This window comes from Mandrillus leucophaeus, unplaced genomic scaffold (genome assembly GCF_000951045.1).
Source record: "Mandrillus leucophaeus isolate KB7577 unplaced genomic scaffold, Mleu.le_1.0 Scaffold852, whole genome shotgun sequence".
Taxonomy (NCBI): Eukaryota; Metazoa; Chordata; class Mammalia; order Primates; family Cercopithecidae; genus Mandrillus; species Mandrillus leucophaeus.
In genome coordinates this window covers 133,834-155,272 of record NW_012109275.1, presented here as the reverse complement: position 1 = coordinate 155,272, position 21,439 = coordinate 133,834, and the positions used below count along the sequence as shown (strand labels likewise).

The 21,439-nt window shown below is 47.3% G+C and overlaps 1 protein-coding gene across 1 annotated transcript in view; it reads left to right on the top strand.

Moving 5' to 3' along the window:
* The window catches only part of STAB2 (stabilin 2), a 166,792-nt gene extending 145,740 nt beyond the window's left edge, over positions 1 to 21,052 (top strand). Inside the window, exons 58-69 of the mRNA XM_011968635.1 lie at positions 1,195 to 1,302; positions 3,473 to 3,666; positions 4,762 to 4,903; positions 7,204 to 7,337; positions 9,593 to 9,758; positions 9,903 to 10,009; positions 12,481 to 12,600; positions 13,430 to 13,570; positions 15,618 to 15,728; positions 16,598 to 16,726; positions 17,805 to 17,921; positions 20,618 to 21,052. Coding sequence (XP_011824025.1) covers positions 1,195 to 1,302; positions 3,473 to 3,666; positions 4,762 to 4,903; positions 7,204 to 7,337; positions 9,593 to 9,758; positions 9,903 to 10,009; positions 12,481 to 12,600; positions 13,430 to 13,570; positions 15,618 to 15,728; positions 16,598 to 16,726; positions 17,805 to 17,921; positions 20,618 to 20,668 — 1,520 coding nt within the window. The 3' untranslated portion in view covers positions 20,669 to 21,052. The remainder of the gene's footprint in view (positions 1 to 1,194; positions 1,303 to 3,472; positions 3,667 to 4,761; positions 4,904 to 7,203; positions 7,338 to 9,592; positions 9,759 to 9,902; positions 10,010 to 12,480; positions 12,601 to 13,429; positions 13,571 to 15,617; positions 15,729 to 16,597; positions 16,727 to 17,804; positions 17,922 to 20,617) is intronic.
* Positions 21,053 to 21,439: the final 387 nt, after the last annotated feature.

The following is a 21,439-nucleotide window of genomic DNA, read 5'->3' as shown; positions in this document are numbered from 1 at the left end:
TAAAACATGATTCACATCTGTAGCCCTGGGCCTCAGGAGGATGGAGACTTGCCGTAAAACTAGATGAAAAGATTGAACTCAAACCTATGAAACTAGCACGTCATCCTGTATGATTATAGGACTCACCTCAAGCACAGAATCCCAGGTTCAGGCAAGGACTGTGCCTCGTCCTGGTGGTTTGGGGGCCCAGATGGGTACAGACACAGAGGCGCAGTGGTTTCATGGAAATCACTTTGAAGGCCCAAGACCAGGGTCTGACCCCTGGTTCTGCTACTTACTAGATGAATGGCCTTAGATAACCGCACTCCCTGAGCCTTGACTTGCTTATCCTTAAAAAGAACTACATGGTACACGTTCTGCAGGGAAAGGATTGCTGGGAGGGTCAGCGAGCGTGGTTTTGAAGTTCCCAGTGTATGCAGATGCTCAAAACAAGCAGCTGCCATTATCACGCTCACCATCATAATCATTGTCATAACTGGATCCTTACTAAGCGGTCAGTTTTCTGAAGTCTCCTTTATACCCGAAGCCCTGTGTTCTGGTAGATCTGAAATGTGCTGGTTGAGTTATCCTTGTGAATGACTGTCATTTCATCCTCCCTGGGGTCAGAGGGCATGGTGAGGCCCTTCCTGTGGGCTTTAGCAACCTGAAGTTTCATGGGTTGCAGCAGTATGGCTAACTTGAGTTCCTCCTGCTCCCTGTTCCTCCTGCCTCCTCCCCTAAGCACCACATGGCCTCCTGCTGCCTACATGCACTGCAGCCCTAGCCAATCCCAAAGCTCCAGACTTCTCCCTAGCTCAGTGGTGCCCTCAGAAGGCCGTGGAATTTCTCCTCCAATTTAACCATCTCCATCTGGAACCCTCTAATCTTAGGGCCAGAGCACTAATCTGCCAAGTTCATTCCTTGGCAGATACGTTTTGTGGTATAAAGTTTTAGTTGATAGCTCCTAAAGAACGTTTTTTCTCATATAAATCTCAATGACATTACAGAGATCATGTCTTACTATAGAACAGTAATTCTAGAATCCCAGAATCTCCAAGGCTAGAAAAGACCTTAGCAAATCACCGCATCTTCCTGCTGTACAGGGGCACTTACGAACACAGTGGTCGTCCAGACAGAGTCTTGGGAAGTCTCCTTAGGTGGGTTTTAACTCTTCACACCATGGGTGCAGAATGAAAGTGGCCCCTTTCTTTGCAGTTTTGCCTGCAGTGTGTACGCCTCCTTGTTCTCCTCATGCCACCTGTAAAGAGAACAACACGTGTGAGTGTAACCTGGATTATGAAGGTGACGGAATCACATGCACAGGTAAGCCACCTTTGTGCACAGGTGAAATAGCAGCGTGGTGTGGGAGGGAAGCAGGACTGGCTCACAGTGCCTGGGCTTCATCCTAGCCCTCCTTCCTGTCTGGGCCACTTCAGCAGCACCTACCCTCTCCATAACTCAGTTTCTTGAATGGATGTGCTCATGCTTGATCTGCTCACCCTCTAGGTCAGAGTTTCAAAATTGTTTTGCAAACTGGAATGCACTTTACTTTAGAATTTTTTTTTTTTTTTTTTGAGATGGACTTTCACTCCTGTCACCCAGGCTGGAGTGCAATGGTGCAATCTTGGCTCACTGCAACCTCTGCCTCCCAGGTTCAAGTGATTCTCTTGCCTCAGCCTCCCAAGTAGCTGAGATTACAGGCATGCGCCACCATGCCCGGCTAACTTTAGAGTCTTTTTCTAACTCTACAAGTAATCCAGCCTTCAAAAAATATCAGAAAATACACAACACTATTTTTTTAAGTTCAACCTAAACATACTCTCACCGCTAGGTGAGAATCACTGTCAACATTGCAATATCCATCTGTAGTAGTTAGGATATAGGTTCAGCCATACAGAGACCTAAACGAACGGCGGCATAAATAAGGTAGATATTTCCTATTGTCTCATATAACAGGTTGGAGGTATCCAGGGCTAACACAGTTTCACTCTGAAAGGTCATTTGGGGGCCTGAACTCATTTTATCTTGTGGCTCTGCCATCATTCACTCACCTCATCTGAGGTGGCCAATACCATAAGCCCAGCCTGGACAGCAAGATGGAAGGAGAGGAAGGAGGCAAACCTCCTTCCCTTTAAGAATGCAAACTAGGAATTGTTAAAATCATATCTGCTCCCATCCCATTGGCTGGAATCTCATCATTAGTCATGCCTAGCTACAAGGGAACCTGGGAAATGTAGTCTTTTATTGGGCAACCATGAGCCCACCTGAGAATCTATTATTATAGAAAAAAAGAGACTAGGCCGGGCTCAGTGGCTCACGCCTGTAATCCTAGCACTTTGGGAGGCCGAGGTGGGCAGATCACTTGAGGTCAGGAGTTTGAAACCAGCCTGGTCAACATGGTGAAACCCTGTCTCTACTAAAACTACAAAAATTAGCCGGGTGTAGGGGCAGGTGCCTGTAATCCCTGCTACTTGGGAGGCTGAGGCAGGAGAATCACTTGAACCCAGGAGGCAGAGGTTGCAGTGACTGAGATCAGGCCACTCTACTGTAGCCTGGGCAACAGAACAAGACTGTCTCAAAGAAGAAGCAGTAGAAGAAGAAGAAAACAGAGACGAGGTGTTGAGGGAAAATTAGCAGTCTCAGTCACATGTACTTTCTAATATTTTTTGTGGATAAATAGTCACATAGAGATATATACTTTCTTTATAAAAATTAGATCTTGCTATACCTGTTCTTTATTCAGCTACAAGGCATTCCAGAAGTGAGTCAGCGTTCAACAATGGCAACAAAGATCTAGATTCTCTTTTCCCACCCTCCCATCCTTAGAATGAGGCTTCTTGTCCTTGTATTTATTCTTCCAGGGTCTCAAGTGGCTGCATAAGTACAGATGGCTTTTCAGCTACTCCTGAGGCTGGAGCTAATCTGTTGTTGGGTCGATATTTGGGGGATCATGAAAACAAAGTTTCTAAGAGGCAGCACAGTGAGGAAAGAATGGACTTTGGAGCCAAACCAACTTGGGTTTAAATCTTCAGCCGGGCCACATTCTAGCTGTTTTGCCTTTGTCAGATCAGTTAAGCTGAGTCTCAGTTTGTTCATCTATAGAATGGGGATAACAATGTCTATCTCATAGGCTGCTCAATATTGCACTAACTCTACACCACACACACACACACACACACACACACACACAGTCCTAACATGAAAAATCCAAATTTATTCTGAAAACTAATACCAAAGTCAAGCCTGGAGGTATATGACAAAGGGGGCAGAAGTGGACAGATGTCCTCAGGCTTCATCTACGAGGGTGTCACAAAAATATTCATGTTGCAAAGGCCAGCATAGAGGCCACAGGGCATGGGGAGAGAAGGCACGAACACGTAGGGGCCCATTTACCCACCCAGCACCACTAGTGCTGCGGTGACCCATACCCTGACCTGAAGCCCTGGTTCCACAGAAGGTGGTAAGTTGAGCCCTCTCTCCTCTGCTCTTGCAGTCGTGGATTTCTGCAAACAGGACAACGGGGGCTGTGCAAAGGTGGCCAGATGCTCCCAGAAGGGCACGAAGGTCTCCTGCAGCTGCCAGAAGGGGTACAAAGGGGACGGACTCAGCTGCACAGAGATAGACCCCTGTGCAGACGGCCTTAATGGAGGGTGTCACGAGCACGCCACCTGTAAGATGACAGGCCCGGTGAGTCGCTCTTTCCCAGGGAAATTTGGGAGCAGCCCCTTGGGCTTCACTCCTCCTTGGCTTTCCACCTCCTGTACTCTGCTTATCTCCTGGACTCTTCCTAAACATTTTTTCTAGCACAGTCTGTTTCTTGTTAAAAGTCATTGGGCTAAATGCAAGGTGGTCCCCTAGGTAGAAAAAGGGCATCTGTGGAAAAGCTGGTGAAATTCTTAAGTGTATTGCTCAGTTAACAGCAATGTATCAACATTAAGTTCTTAGCTCTGATGAGTGTGCTATAGCTATGTTGGACGTCAGGGGAAAGCGGGTGGAGAGTCTAGGAGAGTTCTCTCTTTGCCACCCTTCTATCCATCTAAAACTACCCTAAATAAAAGGCTTATTGAAAACAAATAGCTGGTAAGATGTGGCAGGAAAAGTGCAGAAAAGATGATGCAAGATGATGTCCGTTGCTGGTTACAAATGTGGTTCTAGAGTCAGACTGCCTTTGCGTCTTACCTCCTGGACTGACAAGCTGTGTGACCTGGAGGTGGCTAATTACTCTCTGAGCCCCAGTTTTCTCATTTGTAAAGTGGGCCTCATAATAATGCAGACGTCATAGAGCTGTTGTGGGGATTAAAGGAGATCATTCGTTGATTCAACCAGTGGTTATTGTGCATCTGCTCTATGCTCTTACAGGTCCCAGGGTTATAACAAAAAGACAGAGTCCCTGCTTTCCCGGAGCTCGTGCACAAGTAGAGAGTGGGGGCAATGCATGGTACAGAAACAAATGCACGGAATTTTTTCAGAGAGCACGAGGAGCCCTGTGAAGAACATAAATCAGGCCAATGTGATAGAAGGGAATGGAAAAGCTACTTATGTAGGGTGGTCAGGGAGGCTGTCTCTGAGGAAACCACATTTGAACTGAGATGTAAAGGATGAGGTTTCATCATAAGCCTGGATAAAAGCGGGATGTAGCAGTTATTCCCACTGGACAGGAGAGGCATGTTCTCTTGGTCCATCTGAACACCTCCTAGGCTGGACATTGGTCCCATGGGCCCTTGGGCATCCTGGGGTCTTAGAGAAGGAACTTTTTCATCTCTTCCCACTCTCCCTCCACAGGGCAAGCACAAGTGTGAGTGTAAAAGTCACTATGTGGGAGATGGGCTGAACTGTGAGCCGGAGCAGCTGCCCATCGACCGCTGCTTACAGGACAACGGGCAGTGCCACGCGGATGCCAAATGTGTCGACCTCCATTTCCAGGGTCAGTGTGACCAAACCACCCTTCTCTTCAGGCGTGGGGAAGGGACCCTCAAGGGAAAGAAGAAAAACAAAACAGGCCAAGCATGGTGGCTCAAGCCTGTAATCCCAACACTTTGGGAGGCCGAGGCAGATGGATCACTTGAGGTCAGGAGTTCGAGACCAGCCTGGCCAACATGATGAAACCCCATCTCTACTAAAAATACAAAAAATTAGCTGGGTGTGGTGGCGTGCACCTGTAATCCCAGCTACTTGGGAGACTGAGGAAAGTGAAAAGCCACACAGAAGTGTAGAGGCATGGGCAATAGGACATCTTGAAAGCCAGTGGAGGAGGCCAGAAAGGACCCACAAATGTAGTCCCTAGCCAAGGCAGAGGGACTTCAGTGGTTCAGAAAGTGACTCAGGGCACTGTGCTTTACAGCTGATCAGTATGTACTGGATCTCTCCAGGGCTGGGTTTGTTTGACAGTTGTGGACTCTGGTGGAGACTTCCTGGAGGCTTGAATTGGGCTAAACATAGAGGAGCTGGTAAGGCATTTCTGCTGGCAGGGACAGCATGGCCAGGAGAGAATGACCAAGGTGGTGCTGGGTGAAAGCACCTGGACAGGGAAGGTGATGAGAGGTTTGAAAGCTTGGTTGGGGATATTCTATGGTCTAGGTACAGGGACCATTCCAAGCAGAAAGATTTTTATGGGCAGTTGCTACTTAGGATGGGGACAAAAATTCAGTTGGGACCAGCTGATTTGGAATTTATTTGCCTCTGGGACTGTGAAGTCAGGAAGAGCTTGGTTTTTTCCTTTAGGACACAATTCATTCAGCCAGTCCCGCCTGTTCCCAAAGCCCACTTCCAGGTGGAAATCTACCCAGCTCATAGAGTGTGGTCCAGCTTCTCCCACGGGCTTTTCTCTTCTGTTATGAATGCCAAGAAAATATTGGCAGTGATACTAAGTGACTGTGCATCACGTTGGACCTCCCTTCTGTTGGAGCTGTGTGGTTACTGTTAGCTTGGGAAAATGCCTCAGCTTTCCCTGTAGGCACTGTTACAGAACTATCCCACGTTCAGGAGGAAGCGCTGCCCTCACACGGTTCATAGGAGGGCAACCTGCCTTCACGATTGGCAACCGATTTGGTAATGCGTGCAGCAGACAACCTTAAAGTAACTTATACTGAGACCTGTTGGTTCTGTTTCCAGGACCCCATCCTATAGAAATAATCTGAGAATTGAATAAAGATAAGCATACCCATCCCAACATTATTTAACATCACAGAAAATTAGAAATAACATATATATCTAATAGTAAATGATGATAAAATATACTGATATACATCTCAAATTCATTGTATTTTGTTGTCTCAATAAAGAGACAAGGAACACTTTTCCATACTTCTCCAAGCTGTTAAATTGGTGTTTGCATTTCAGATATGGCCAAGATCATTTGACTTATGCATTGTGCTGTTGAAATATGTTAAAACAAGAAAACCTTAATCATCTTTGGTGAAGAAAGTCTCCTTTTGTGGCATTATACAATGAACTTGACAATATAAAAATGTGACTTGCTCCTTGAACTATTGCTGGTCTCTGCACTGAATTTTTTGGTTAGGAAAGATATCAGCTATGAACCAATGATAAAAATCTTCCAGTATCTTAGGAGGAAATGAGTTTTTAAAACTTTTTTAAAAGGCACAGCAGGGGTCACACAGAGCCCTGGGCAGAAACTCACTTTAATGTGTTTTTTGTAGCTGTAAAGGTCACAAAAAAATTTTCAGTTATAAGTATGGGGAGGAGGAGAAAATCATGTTACCAGAGAAATTTTATAATATTAGGATATAATTGTGATTTAATGTTAAGTTTTAAAAAGATTTATGAAAGCTACGTCGGCAGTATGCTACCACATTTATAGTATATATAACATGAATAAATAGGAAAGAAGATTGAAAGAATGTCAAATTATATCAAATTAAAAATTTACCAAAAAATAAAGTAAAATTCTAGAAGGAAATACACCAAAATTTTAGCCAGGGAGTAGTGATTATTTCTGGAGAATAGAATTGTAGGTGGTTTTTGATTATTTTTTTACTTTTCTGTATTGCCCTAATTTCTACAATGAACATATGCTAGTTTTATAGTTAGAAAAGAAAGAAATATTTTAAATGATGTACTTCAACATAACTTGAAGGGGAAATGGCTTCTGGAGACACCTGGGGTATAGCTGGCCTTCGTTTTGAAAGTCCTTCAGAGTCCATTGTTGGAAACACTGCCAACCTGGTGGGTTGACCTGGGCAATTCCTCTTCTTCCTCATCCAGATACCACTGTTGGGGTGTTCCATCTACGCTCCCCACTGGGCCAGTATAAGCTGACCTTTGACAAAGCCAAAGAGGCCTGTGCCAACGAAACTGCGACCATGGCAACCTACAACCAGCTCTCCTATGCCCAGAAGGTGGGTCGTCAGTTGGCAGATTCTGTGCAGACAGAGTCTGCAGGGGTGGAAGTGCAGCCCCTTCTTAAGATGGGGGAGACTTGAGCTGTTGCCTTCAAGCAGGGGAGTGCAGGTAGCTCCTGGAACAATGCTAACAGTCACCGTGTCCATTTATTGGGCATCTATTGCATCTATTATGTGTCAGGGACTGTGTGTGGTGCTTCGTTGATATTATTGTCCATCCTTACAACATCTCTGGAGGCAGGGCAGGTGTTACTATTCCCATTTTACAGATAGGGAAACTGAGGCTTAGTAAGTTTAAGTACAGTGCCTGATGTCACCCAGCCAAGAGGTGGCAGATCCAATATCCAAGTGTAGACCTGACTCTTAAAAGTCTATTTCAACTATGACATTCAACTGCCAAGGCAGAGGCAGAGACTAGAAGTGCATACCTCACAGCCGGAAACCAGAAAGACAGCAATACCCAGAAGCCTAGGGTAGATCACCCCGAACCCACAAAACAGTGGAGTTTCCCTGGAATAGCTGGAGCTCTCTGTGGCTGGAGGGACTGTGAAAAGAATAAATAGAGACTGCACAAGCTTTCAGACACAGCAGGAAGGAAACGGAACTCTTTGATCAGGTGCTGCTCTCTTAACCTCTGAAACTAGAAGTCCTACCCATTTGGAAAAGCTAGCAGGTTGGAGTTCCAGGCTGATGGTTTATCACTGGGAGCAGAGGTGATGAATGCCTAGTAGGTATGATTTTAAAGCCCCTTCTCCAACCTCCATCACTAACAAATCTCTACTTTTTCAGACCTGGTATTTCTTTACCAAGGAATAAAACCTCTGATGCCAGGACCCAGACTCATGGAGAGTCTGACTCTCTGCTCTCCTGCTTGCTGGTCACATGACCTTGATCAAGCCACTAAAATCTCTGACTTACCTGGCATGTTTGTGGAAGGACTAAATGTAATATGGCACACAGTAGGAACTCAATTTTTAAGATTAAGAGATCTGGAATAGTGGACCACCTGGGTTTGAATGCCAGTTCTGCCATTTGCCAGTTGTGTGACTTTGAGCAAGTTACTTCTCTTTTTTTTTTGGGGGGGGGGGGGGGGGGGGGATGGAGTCTTGCTCTGTCGCCCAGGCTGGAGTGCAGTGGCACGATCTCAGCTCACTGCAACCTCCTCCTCCTGGGTTCACGCCATTCTCCTGCCTCAGCCTCCCTAGTAGCTGGGACTACAGGCGCCCGCTACCACGCCTGGCTAATTTTGTGTATTTTTAGTAGAGACGGGGTTTCACCATGTTAGCCAGGATAGTCTCGATCTCCTCGTGATCCACCCTCCTTGGCCTCCCAAAGTGCTGGGATTACAGGCATGAGCCACCATGCCCGGCCTGTTACTTCTCTTTACCTCAATTTTCCCAGTTGTATAAGGATTTTAAAAGTTCCCACCTCATAGGGTTGATTGAGAGTTCAAGGTGTTGACACATGAAAAGCTCTTGCGAGAGAACCTGATCCCAGATAAACTCTCAATAAGTCTTATGATGATGGTGGTGATGATGATAATGGTGGTGGTCATGGGGAGGGTGACAATAATTATAATAATGATGATGAGAGTGATGATGATATTATGATGAAGAATTAGAGTTCTAGGCCAAGCATGGCGACTCACGCCTGTAATTCCAGCACTTTGGGAGCCAGAGGCGGGTGGATCACTTGAGGTCAGGAGTTTGAGACCAGCCTGATCAAGATGGAGAAACCCCATCTCTACAAAAATTAGCTGTACATGGTGGTGCACACCTGTAATCCCAGCTACCCAGGAGGTTGAGACAGGAGAATTGCTTAAACCTGGGAAGTAGAGGTTGCAATGAGCCAAGATCATGCCACTGTCCTCTAACCTGGGTGACAGAGTGAGACTCCGCCTCAAAAAAAAAAAAAAAAAAAAAAATAGAGTTCTACCAGTCAGAGTTCTATCAACCCATTAGCAGAAAAATTTGCGCCTAGTATAAATGGATGACAGCAAATTCTTAAGAGCAGAAAGAAGAGAAATGAGTATGAAAGACCTGGGCACCTACGAGAGAGGACACTTTTGTTCACCCAGGGGCTCAATCAACCAACATCTATTGACCACCTACTGTGTGCCAGGCACAGAGGTGCAATAGGCAAAATGAGACTTTATGGGTTTTACGGTCTAATAGGGGAATCAGACATTAACCAAATGATGCCACAACACATGGAATTGAAGCTGACCCATGGCCATGTCTGTATCCCTGCAGGCCAAGTACCACCTGTGCTCAGCAGGTTGGCTGGAGAGTGGGCGGGTTGCCTACCCCACAGCCTTCGCCTCCCAGAACTGTGGCTCTGGTGTGGTTGGGATAGTGGACTATGGACCTAGACCCAACAAGAGTGAAATGTGGGATGTCTTCTGCTATCGGATGAAAGGTAACTGCCCCACCTACACTTCAGGTTCCAGGCCATGCAGCTGCTGAGCAATCCTCAGCCTGGCCAGTCACTCCCCAAATGGGAGCAGTGCAGGCCTGGCCCCTGCCTTACTTGTGTGGGACCCTGTGTGCCTCTGCTCTCCAGATGTGAATTGCTCCTGCAAGGTGGGCTATGTGGGAGATGGCTTCTCGTGCAGCGGGAACCTGCTGCAGGTCCTGATGTCCTTCCCCTCACTCACAAACTTCCTGACGGTATGTACCATGTCTGCTTGGTTTGCCTCAGGCAGGGAGGGGTTCCCTCAAAGCAGGTATTAGAGGGGAGAGGCCTTAAGAAGCTGAAGGTCACAGTCATGGTTAAGAGCATGGGTGCTGGACCACCTTGTCTGAATCTAAAGCCTAGTTTTGCCACTCACTGGTAAAACCTTAAAGAAGTTACTTTCCTCTCTGGGACTCAGTTTCCTCATCTATAAAACGGAGATGGTAGTAGCATTAACTATGTAGGGTCATTGTGATCATTAAATGAGTTAATAGTTGTGAAGCATTTAGATCTGTGGTCTGTACATGGAAAATTCTATGTTCATGTGAGCTGGTATTATTATCTCTGTATCTGGAATAGTTTAAGAGCATGATCTATACAAATGAGACCCTCTTAATCTTCTTCATGAATGTAGTTAGCTAAGCCTGCCTGGTGATCACCCAATGAGCCAAATTAACATGGAGTCAATTTGCATCTTGCACTGCACTTAAAGTCACGTCAATATTCTACAAGTCATATCCAGCGAAGAGAAAGCCCCATCTGGAGAAAGGTTTGGTGCTGACTGATCAAAGAACTGACCTAACAGTAATAATGACAACAACAATAACAACAGTTAACATTTCTTGAGCATTTATTTTGTACGGGGCACTGTATTGAGCCCTTTACGAGGACATTTCATTCAAGCCATAGAATGTAAGTTCCATAAGGGAAAGGATTTTCTTTGCCTTGACCACCATTGTCTCCCCAGCCCCTCAGATAGTAGCAGGCACATGACAGGTGCTCCATAAATACTTGTTAGAAGGACTAAACCCTCATGCAACTGTACAAGCCACTTCTATATCCACATTTTAGATGAAGAAACTGAGGCTTAGTAAGGCCAAGGACACATCTTAGTAAGGCCTAACTCATCAGAGCTGGGCTCAATCTCAGACTGCCTGGTTCCAACCTCTCCCCCTCATGCTTTAGAGTGTGGAACAAGGACAGCCTGGGCTACTGTTCCCAGTAGAATCTACAGTCAGTGACCGCAGGAGGACAGGGCACCGAGCATGAGTATAGGACTTGTAGGATCCATGGGGAAGTTAGACCAAGGACCCCAAAATGGAGTCTTTGTCCACAGACCAAAGATACCCATCTCACTGGTCTAAAAATCAGGACCACCATTAAATACACTAGAGATGAACACCCAAACTAATCTTTCTGCTGTGTGGGAGCCTGGCTTGCAACAGCATTTCAAAGAAAAGACGATGTCAGAACAAAACATTTTCAGCAAATTACCTACTTTCTCTGGGCCTCAGTAGCCCAGAAGGAGAAAAAAATAAACATTTTAAAAATATATATTAAAGTGTGTGTGTGTGTGTGTGTGTGTGTATATATATATATATATATTTTTTTTTTTCTTTTCCTTAAGAGACAGAGTCTTGTTGTATTGTTCAGCCTGGAGTACAGTGGCACGGTCTTGGCTCACAGCAGCCTCAACCTCCTAGGCTCAAGGGCTCCTCCCACCCCAGCCTCCCGAGCAGCTGGGACTATAGGCACTCACCACCATATTGGCTAAATTTTTTTAACTTTTTGTAGAGATGGAGTCTCACTTTGTTGCCCAGGCTGGTCTCAAAATCCTGTGCTCAAGCTGTTCTCTCACCTCAGCCTCCCAAAGTGCTGGGATTATAGGTGTGAGCCACGACACCCAGCCTGCTCAGTGAATATTTAGCACTTACCGTGTGCTTGAGATAGATCAGTGAACAAGCAAACAAACAACAAATGGAACAAACACAAGTCAATAGTATTGAGTGCTAGAAGGTGATCCAGATCCTATGGAAAAAGTGGAACAGGGCTGGGGGGCACCCCAGGGTCCCCCTTCTGTCGGAAGTGATGAGGGAAGGCTTTGGGGAGAAAGTGGCATGTGAGCAAAGTGTAAACGGAGGAGAGGGGGTGAGCCACGCAGACTTGGGGGAAGAACATTCCAGGCAGAAGGAACGGTTGAGCAAAGGATGAGCGGCAGGAGCGTGCCAGGCCAGTCTGAGGAAGAGCAGGGAGGCCCCATATGGCTGGAACAGAGTGAGAGAGAGAGGACAGCTAGGCCCAGCGTCAGAGAAGCAGCAGCAGCAGCCTCATGCTTTGGGCCTCCTGAGCCCTTATGAAGACTTGGACTGTTCCTCTGAGTGAAGTGGGGGCCACTACAGGATTTTGAGGAGACTCGAGATTTGATGCACCTTTCAAAGGGCTGCTCAGGCAGCCACATGGAGGATCGGCTGTGACGTGGCTGCATCTTAAACCATAGGATTCACTGAGGAAAGGAAAAGTCCTCAAACTCTCACGATGCAGGCAGAAGACACAGCAAAGGAGCAGCAGGCTGAGTTTGCTGACACATGAATATTCCCAGATGGGTGATGCCCTGGGACCTTCTCCAGCCACCCTGGTCCCTGCACACCAGGGCTGGCCCCTCTGATGACTTCCTTCTTCTCCCCAGGAAGTGCTGGCCTATTCTAACAGCTCAGCTCGAGGCCGTGCATTTCTAGAACACCTGACTGACCTGTCCATCCGTGGCACCCTCTTTGTGCCGCAGAACAGTGGGCTAGGGGAGAACGAGGTGAGTTGCGTCCCTGGTGCCTTCGCTTTAGACTAGCATGTTATCTATCACTACAACAATGCTGGGTCACAAATTACCTGAAAACTCAGTGGCTACACATTTATTTAGCTCACACATCTGCAGATCAGTGGCCACTCCCTTGGTCTTGGCACACTCAGGTCTGAGACCCGCAGTCAGCTACTCTAGCTGGGCCGTCAATCACTCTGCTCCATGGGACTCTCATCGTCCAGCAGGCTAGCCCAGGCGAGTTCTCAGGGCAGTGGCAAGGAGTGAGAGAGGCGAGAGTAGGCCCTGTCCCGACAGTGCTTCTCAAGCCTCTGTTTGATCATGTTTGCTAATGTGCCCCTGGTCTGATAGGTCACATGACAGAGGCCAAAGTCAGCATGGGGGGCAAAGGGCCAGGGGTGCAGGGAGTGGGGAAGAACCAGGGCTACTGATGCAATCTGTGTTCCACGCCAACCTTCTTCACGTCACGGCACACAGGATTGGCAGTATTTATTCAGTTCATGCACAGGTGGCTCACCCAAGGCTCCAACAGTCCCACCAGCCAACTGAGGGCTGAGAAGAGTAATGCCTCTGCCTACCTCAAGACCCTTTCTTCCTAGAACGCTGCTGGAAAGCTCTGCTCTAGACAATACAAATGACATTCAATCCCACATCCTAGCTATAGGTGGCCTCTGGCAGAGCCCAAACAACCAGAAGTCTGAGATCTCCACATGGAGGCAGGAAAGCTTAGGCCATGAGAAGCGATTTTCTTCGTCATCCCCATCATTAAAAAGACAAAACATTGACCTTTGAAGAGCATTCTGTGTTTCTCCTTTTTTCTCAGACCCTGTCTGGGCGGGACATCGAGCACCACCTCGCCAATGTCAGCATGTTTTTCTACAATGACCTTGTCAATGGCACCACCCTGCAAACAAGGCTGGGGAGCAAGCTGCTCGTCACCGCCAGCCACGACCCACTCCAACCGGTACGAAGTCTTCTGGGCTTCTTGGGAGAACTGGAGATAATGCATGCAAAGTTCCTGGCATACAGTAGGTGCTTAATAGGTGGCAACTATTATGTGAACATAAACTCTAAACCTGCAGATAGGGGATGGTGTTAACTGCCTACCACAGCGTACCACACTGACAACTGGGCAGCCCCTACCCCTTGGGAAATAGGCCAGCCTCAGAAGCTGGTAATGGGGAAGGATAATGAACCCATTTTAAAGCTGTCTGATTCTCCACCTTCGTTTCGGTCAGCTTGTCAGCCTATTCCAGGCATTAACATGAGCTCTGAAGTCAAATGACCCCAGTTCTGCCACTTGCTAACTATAAGGACTTAAACAAGTTATCCAGCTTCTCTGTGTCTCAATTTCCTCATCTGAAAAATGAGGATGATGGTGATGGCACAGGTCATTATTTTCATGATTGTGATACAAGGGAGGAAAAACTTATTCTACCCTCTTAGGGTCTGTGGCTGGGCCTGAGAATTAAATTAGACATACAATAAGCAGGAGAGAAGCATATGCATTTTATTTAATCTTTCATGTGCATCAAGGGAATCCTCATATGGAAAATAAAGACTCAAAGAACAGTTGGGATCAAGAGCTTATATACTTTTTAAAGAAATGATGCATTTGTGGAAAAGTGATCAAATAAAGGGGTTTAGGCTAAGGGCAGTAAATTGTGGCATGACTAACAAATAGATGGTGGAAACGAGTGGAAGATTAGGAGTATTTCAGTAGATTTGTTGGTACAGATCCATTTCGTCATCTACTCCCAGTTGTTCCTGCAACTGCTGTTTCTCAAGTGCCTTCTGCTCAAAATAACTAATATGCCAAAATGGTGGGGAGGGGGGTGGTTTTTTGTTGTTTTTTAGACAGTTTCTCACTCTGTCACCCACGCTGCAGCGCAGTGGCACAATCTCAGTTCACTGCAACCTCCCCCTGCCAGATTGAAGCAATCCTCCTGCCTCAGCCTCCCATGTAGCTGGGACTACAGGTTCCCGCCACCATGCTCAGCTAATTTTTGTATTTTTAGTAGAGATGGGGTTTTGCCATGTTGGCCAGGCTGCTCTTGAACTCCTGGCCTCAAGTGATACGCTTGCCTCAGTCTTCCAAAGTGCTGGGATTACAGGCGTGAGCCACCGTGCCTGGCCCAAAATGGCATTATTTTGGGGTGACATCCATCCTTCAGTGTGGATGATGGTGATGATACTGATGGAGGAAACCGTGGTGGTAGTGGTGGAGGTGGTGAGAACCATGATGTCAGATTCAAGTTCTGAGACATGCAGAGAATAGTGCCTGACAGGTAGCAAGTGCTTAACAAATATTGGTTTTAAATGTTTATCTCATTAAATGATTTCTATTTAAGAGCAGTTTAGACTAGTGTCTCTCAAAATTTAATGTGCATTTGAATCTGCTGGAGATTTGTTAAAATGAAGATTGTGATTCAGCAGGGGAGGGGGCACAGGGCCTCAGCTTCTGCCCACACAAGCCAGGAAATCACACTGGGACATCACTTAAAAGTACATCTTTTCTAACAGTGTGGTGTGATGTTCAGTGCATGGACTCAGAGTCCACAGGCGTGGGGTTTGCCACTCACTCCCTGCAGAGTCCACAGGCGTGGGGTTTGCCACTCACTCCCTGGGTGATCTGGGTCGGACCATTTTCCTTCTGATCACTCATCTATCAGACAAGTAGGTTGGACAAATGATCCGTAAGGTTATCTGCAGCCCTCAGATCAGCTTGTCGGCACAGGACAACTAATGTGTTATGGGCTGTCCAGAGGGTGAGGAGAAGTCCTAGGCTGCCTATCAGTGGAGACAAACCTGAAACCTGGGCTCAGGGACCTTGTGATACAAGGGAGGAAAAACTTACTCTACCCTCTTAGGGTCTGTGGCAAGGCCTGAGAATTAAATAGGCATACAATAAGCTGGAGAGAAGCATACACATTTTATTTAAACAACGTCCCTCGATGGAGGGATGCCCTCTCAGAGAGTAAAAGCCATCAACGCTCTTCTCATTTCCCTAGACGGAGACCAGGTTTGTTGATGGAAGAGCCATTCTGCAGTGGGACATCTTTGCCTCCAATGGGATCATTCATATCATTTCCGGGCCTTTAAAAGCACCCCCTGCCCCTATGGTGAGTATCTAGGGTCCCTGGTAACGGGCCAGGAGGAGTCCCGGTGCCCACTCACCAACAGGCAAACCATTACCAGAAGCCCTGTCCTCTGCCCTCCTCCTCCAGAGACTGGAGGAGCCTCCAACCTCCAAGGTAGCTGGCTTCGGGACTGCCCAACCCTGCTTCCTGCCATCCCCACTCCCAAGCATTAGCAACACAGCACCAGTCACCATTAATATCTGTTGAAAGGGAGAGGATGGGCCAACAAAGGAAGCGCTGGAAGGGGAGTGAGAAATGCTAAGCTGTGGTTTGGCCCCGTCTCTTCGTAGTACCTCTGAGTCCCAATTGTCCCATCTGCAAAATGGGGCTCATAATGGCTCCCTCCTGGGTTTTGGGGAAAACTGAGTTAAAAATAGAAAACACTTAGAACAGCCCCTGACACATAGTACATGCTAAATAAAAGTTGGTGATGGTGGTTGTTAGCATTTTTTTTTTCCCAAAAGCATGAGGGGAGGGGTGAGCTGCTGGAGAGTTCCATAGCACAGTGGTTAAGCACAGGAGCTGCAAAGCCAGACTGGGTTCACAGCCCACTTCTACCACTGACTGACTGTGTGATATTGGGCAAGTGCTTCACCTCTCTGTGCCTCAGTTCTCCCACATAAAACTAAGAACAATAATAACTGTCCCTCTCTCTTTGGGTTATTATCACACTTCTATGGCTTATTTCACAGAAGGGTATTAGACCCTGGCAGTAGTAAGGGCCAGATACATGTTAACATATCAATATTTTTATCCCCACTGGCTCCAGAATGCCTCGGGCCACCAAGGGTTCCCCTTTGGGGAGTCAGAAGTTTTAAGAATGAGCCCCTTTTCTTTCTTTCTGTGTTCAGAGCTTGACCCCCACTGGCTTGGGAGCAGGGATCTTCTTTGCCGTCATCTTGGTCATTGGAGCTGTTGCCTTGGCTGCGTATTCTTTCTTTCGGCTAAACCGGAGAACAATAGGCTTCCAGCATTTTGAGGTGAGAGAGAAAAATGGGAACATGATGATGGGGTCCTCTCCAAAATCCCAGTCCCTGAACCTGGGCTGTTTCAGCCGAGTAGTCTCGCCAGAGTCCTCACCCAGAAGCAGTGTCACACAGTAGTAGGGGCGGCCACCCACCCCATGCTTACTGCTGCTTGGGTGAGGTCCCTGCCCTTAGGAGGAACAGCAGTGGTGGTTCCAAGACCCTCCTTCTGGTTGAGACAGGGCCTGGCAAGGAGAGAACACACCCCGAGCCTGTGTGCCAGGGGTTTGGCCCGGAGGCCCATTCACTAGGACCTAGGAGTCTCGTTCACCTTGGAGGATTCACCGCACAAGCACACCCCATGACCCAGCCTGGGCTTCAAGACTGGCTCTGAGGACTGGGGGACAGGGCCAGGGACCCTACACAGCCAGAGGCTTTATGCTGCAGCCCGTGAAACTCATTTCTGTTTGAACAGTTGAGTCCGTATCCCAATCAGCAGCCAGCTCTTGGCTGGCCGTGTAGGAATACAGCCTGGGCAGCAGCACAGCAGTTAAGCATCCTTTCTTATGGACTTTGTCGTCCTCTCTGGCCCACCCTCTCCTGCTGCCACCTCCTCAAAACACTCCTGGTAAAGGCTGTGGTGCAGACCCCCCCAGGCAGCAGTTTGCTGCCTTCCGGCAGACAGCTTGCATATTTATAAGCTCCAGGAGCAAATCTCAACCCCATTTTGAGCAAAAGTGTACAGGCTGTATGACTGCATTTATATTAAGTTGAAGGACAGACACCACCGCTCCAGGTTGATGGGAGTCAGAACAGCGGTTACCCTGGGTGGCAGTACCGGCAGGCTATGAGCATGTGAACACATCCTGGGGTATGGAAATGCCCTATGTGCTGATTTGGTGGTGATCACCACTGGGTAGACATCGGTAAGATGTCACCGAGCTGAACCTAAAGGTTGGTGCATTTTATTAGATGTGAATCATCTCTCAACAAAGGATTGTTAAGGAAAAGCTCCCAGGGGCAAAGGGTGGCTTGCTTTACCTGCCAACTTGGATGAGACGCTCCTGGCTTTCATGCTTGTCTTTCCGAACAGTCGGAAGAGGACATTAATGTTGCAGCTGTTGGCAAGCAGCAGCCTGAGAATATCTCGAACCCCTTGTATGAGAGCACCACCTCAGCTCCCCCGGAACCTTCCTACGACCCCTTCACGGTGAGTTTGCATTCTTGTCTAGGAATAGGTTCCCTTGGGGTACAGGGGAATGACGTCTTTTAGGAAATTGTAGTGGAGAGTTTGTACCAAAGAAGGTTCATTTCTAGAATGTATATCAGGTAACAATCCTAAAAGCCAGTTTTGCAAGCTGACTGAAGCCAGTGTGGTTGTTCAGAGTTCCTGGGTTCTCTTGGGTAGACAGCAGAATCCTTGAACAGACAGAGACAGGGGAGAACAAGAGGTTGTTATCCAAGCCCAATCTCATGACCAGGTGAGATGTCACAGTGGAAAAAAGTCTTGGGCTGAATTCTGCTGCAACCATTTATGAAGTAGCAGGTGTAAAACATGATATAAGGAAAAAGGATTTTTCCTTTAGATGTCGTCTCACTCTGTCACCAGGCTGGAGTGCAGTGGCGTGATCTTGGCTCACCACAACCTCCGCCTCCCAGGTTCAAGTGATTGTTGCCTCAGCCTGTGTAGCTGGGATTACAGGTGCCCACCACCACGCCTGGCTAATTTTGTATTTTTTTTTTCTTTTTTTTGAGACGGAGTCCTGCTCTGTCGCCCAGGCTGGAGCGCAGTGGCCAGATCTCAGCTCACTGCAAGCTCCGCCTTCCGGGTTTACACTATTCTCCTGCCTCAGCCTCCCGAGTAGCTGGGACTACAGACGCCTGCCACCTTGCCCGGCTAGTTTTTTGTATTTTTTAGTAGAGACAGGGTTTCTCCATGTCGGTCAGGCTGGTCTCAAACTCCCAACCTCAGGTGATCCACCCGCCTCGGCCTCGCATAAGCACTGGGATTACAGGCGTGAGCCACTACACCCAGCCTAGAAGTCCTTTAACCTTACACATTGTTGTCCAAGATTTTACTGCTTGTCAGAGCTACTTTTCTTTGATGAGGCCTTATAATGTACATGCATGGGTATTCTGCTCTGGTCTTCCAGAAAGGGACCATTTATCTCTAGAGTCAGTGATGCTGGAGCTTAGCTGGGACCTCCACGGACATCAATCCAGGGGGACCCCTTGGCAGGGTACCGCATTCATAACACACGTGGAAGTACATCCTGCCTGTAGTTTAACAGCAGTTCTGGATTAAAAAAAAAGGAATAGAACTTTTCTTTTTATAGAAGGAGAGAAATGTTTTCTTCTACCATGTTGAAGTTTGTATAGTGCAACAGATATTTTTCCAAAGCAAACCAAAGGTAAATATCTTGTGGTTCTTCATGCCTGCAGTAACAGATGTAATATACATGCAATAGAATAAGAAAATATGATTTGCAATCTGGTTATTTTTCAATCGAAGCCATGTAAAGGCTTCTGGTTCACATTTCAAGGGTAAGTTCACGCCAGGTGCAGTGGCTCATGCGTGTAATCCCGCACTTTCGGAGGCCAAGGCAGGTGAATCACCTGACGGTCAGGAGTTTAAGACCAGCCTGGCCAACATGGTGAAATCCCATCTATTAAAAATGCAAAAATTAACCAGGAGTGGTGGTGGGCGCCTGTAATCCCAGCTACTCGGGAGGCTGAGGCAACAGAATCGCTTGAACCAGGGAGGCGGAGATTGCAGTGAGCTGAGATCACACCACTGCACTCCAGCCTGGGTGACACAGAAAGACTCTGTCTCCAAAAAAAAAAAAAAAAAGGGGGTGGGGGGGTGGTAAGTTCAGCTAAATTACATTTGTTAACTAAGTATTGTGAGAAATCACCTTCATTTAAAAAGCAGAGAGAAACAAATGCATACATTCTCTCCAATGTACCCCATGCCTTCCCCATTGTCTGTCCTCTTCTGAGGGCTGTATCAGCACCATGCATGAAAGATTCCCCTGAGGCAGGTGAGAAAGTAGCCTAAATGCAGGTTGCAGCTAAACCTGCTATTCAGACTACATGGTAAAAACATTCTGGAATCCTAAGCATGAGGTACCAGCTTGCAAAGTGGCGTGCTACATTCTCATGCCTTTTACACTATTTTTAGTGACTCCAGACACATTTACCACCACTAGTTTCACCCATGAAAAGCCATTTCTAGCATCTAGTATGCTAATTAACAAAGCCTGGGTGCCAGTCAGAGCTAAAGTCAGCAGAAGGCTTGGCGTGGCCACCTCTAGAGTGTGGCCATTTTTAGACAGGGTCCTGGTGTGTCATGCAGGCTGGAGTGCAGTGGCACCATCAGGGCTCACTGCAAGCCTCAGGTGATCCTCCCACCTCAGCCTCCCGAAGTGCTGGGATTACAGGCGCAAGCCACCGTGCCCGGCCGAGCGGGGTTCCTATTACACTCTCTCAGGCACTCAAGAGCCACCACTGGTTCAAGATGAATTTTCAAACTGAAAGGAGTTTTTATAATATTAGCTACCTTTTGTGAGGTGCTTATAACTTGTTAGATGTAGGCTCTAATTTAATCCTCCTACCTCCCTGTGAGGTATATTATGACCCTTTGTAGATGAAGAAACCAGAGCCAAGTTGGAATGATTTGTCCTGGGCCACCCAGCTTCAAGCAGGAGAGACTAAATGGGTTCCCAGAACAGGTGGCCCTACCCCCAGCCCATCCGGCCTCCCAACACAAGGCAGCAGCATGAATGAACAGGCCCAGCACACAGCGCTCAGGGGGAGTCAGGCCTCAGGCCAGGGGCCACCAGAAAGGTTCAACCTAGAACTCCACACGCAGAATGCCCTGCCCCCTTACAACCCTCTCTTTTCCAGGACTCTGACGAACGGCAGCTTGAGGGCAACGACCCCTTGGGGACACGATGAGGGCCTGGACGGGAGACGCCAGCCATCACCCACTGCCATCTGGGCCATCAACTGAATTCTCAGCACCAGTTGCCTTTTGGGAACATAAAGTCCTTTAAGCACTCAGAAGCCATACCTCATCTCTCTGGCTGATCTGGGGGTTGTTTCTGTGGGCGAGGGATATGTTATTGTGCCCACCCAGTGCAGCTTCCTGCTCTGACCCTTTGGCTCTTCTTCCTTTGTACGCTTCAGCTGGCACCCGCTCCATTCTGCCCCACACGATGGGTAACTGATCTTTCTTCCCTGTTAGACTGTAAGCCTCCATCTTTGTATCCCAGCCCCTAGCCCAGTGCCTGACACAGGAACTGTGCACAATAAAGGTTTGTGGAACAGAAACAAAGTCAACACAACAAATCTAGTGTTTTGGGACTGTGTCACGGGAGGAGTTGAACTCTGAAGGCAAAATCCACTTCCTGTGGGCCTTTTCAATCAGACATCATCAGTTTTATAAATTCTTTAAGAAGACATGATAATCACAGTGAGATGCCACTTCACACCCACGAGGATGGCTAGAATTGAAAAAACAGTAACACGTATTGGAAAGGATGTGGAGAAAATGTGAACCCTCATACATTGCTGGTGGGAATCCAAAATGGTACAGCCACTGTAGAAAACCGTTTGGAAAAAAAAATAAACAGTTACCACATGACCTAAAAATTCAACAGAAATGAAAATATGTCCACACAAAAACTTATATATGCATCTTCATAGTAGCATTATTCATAAAAGCCA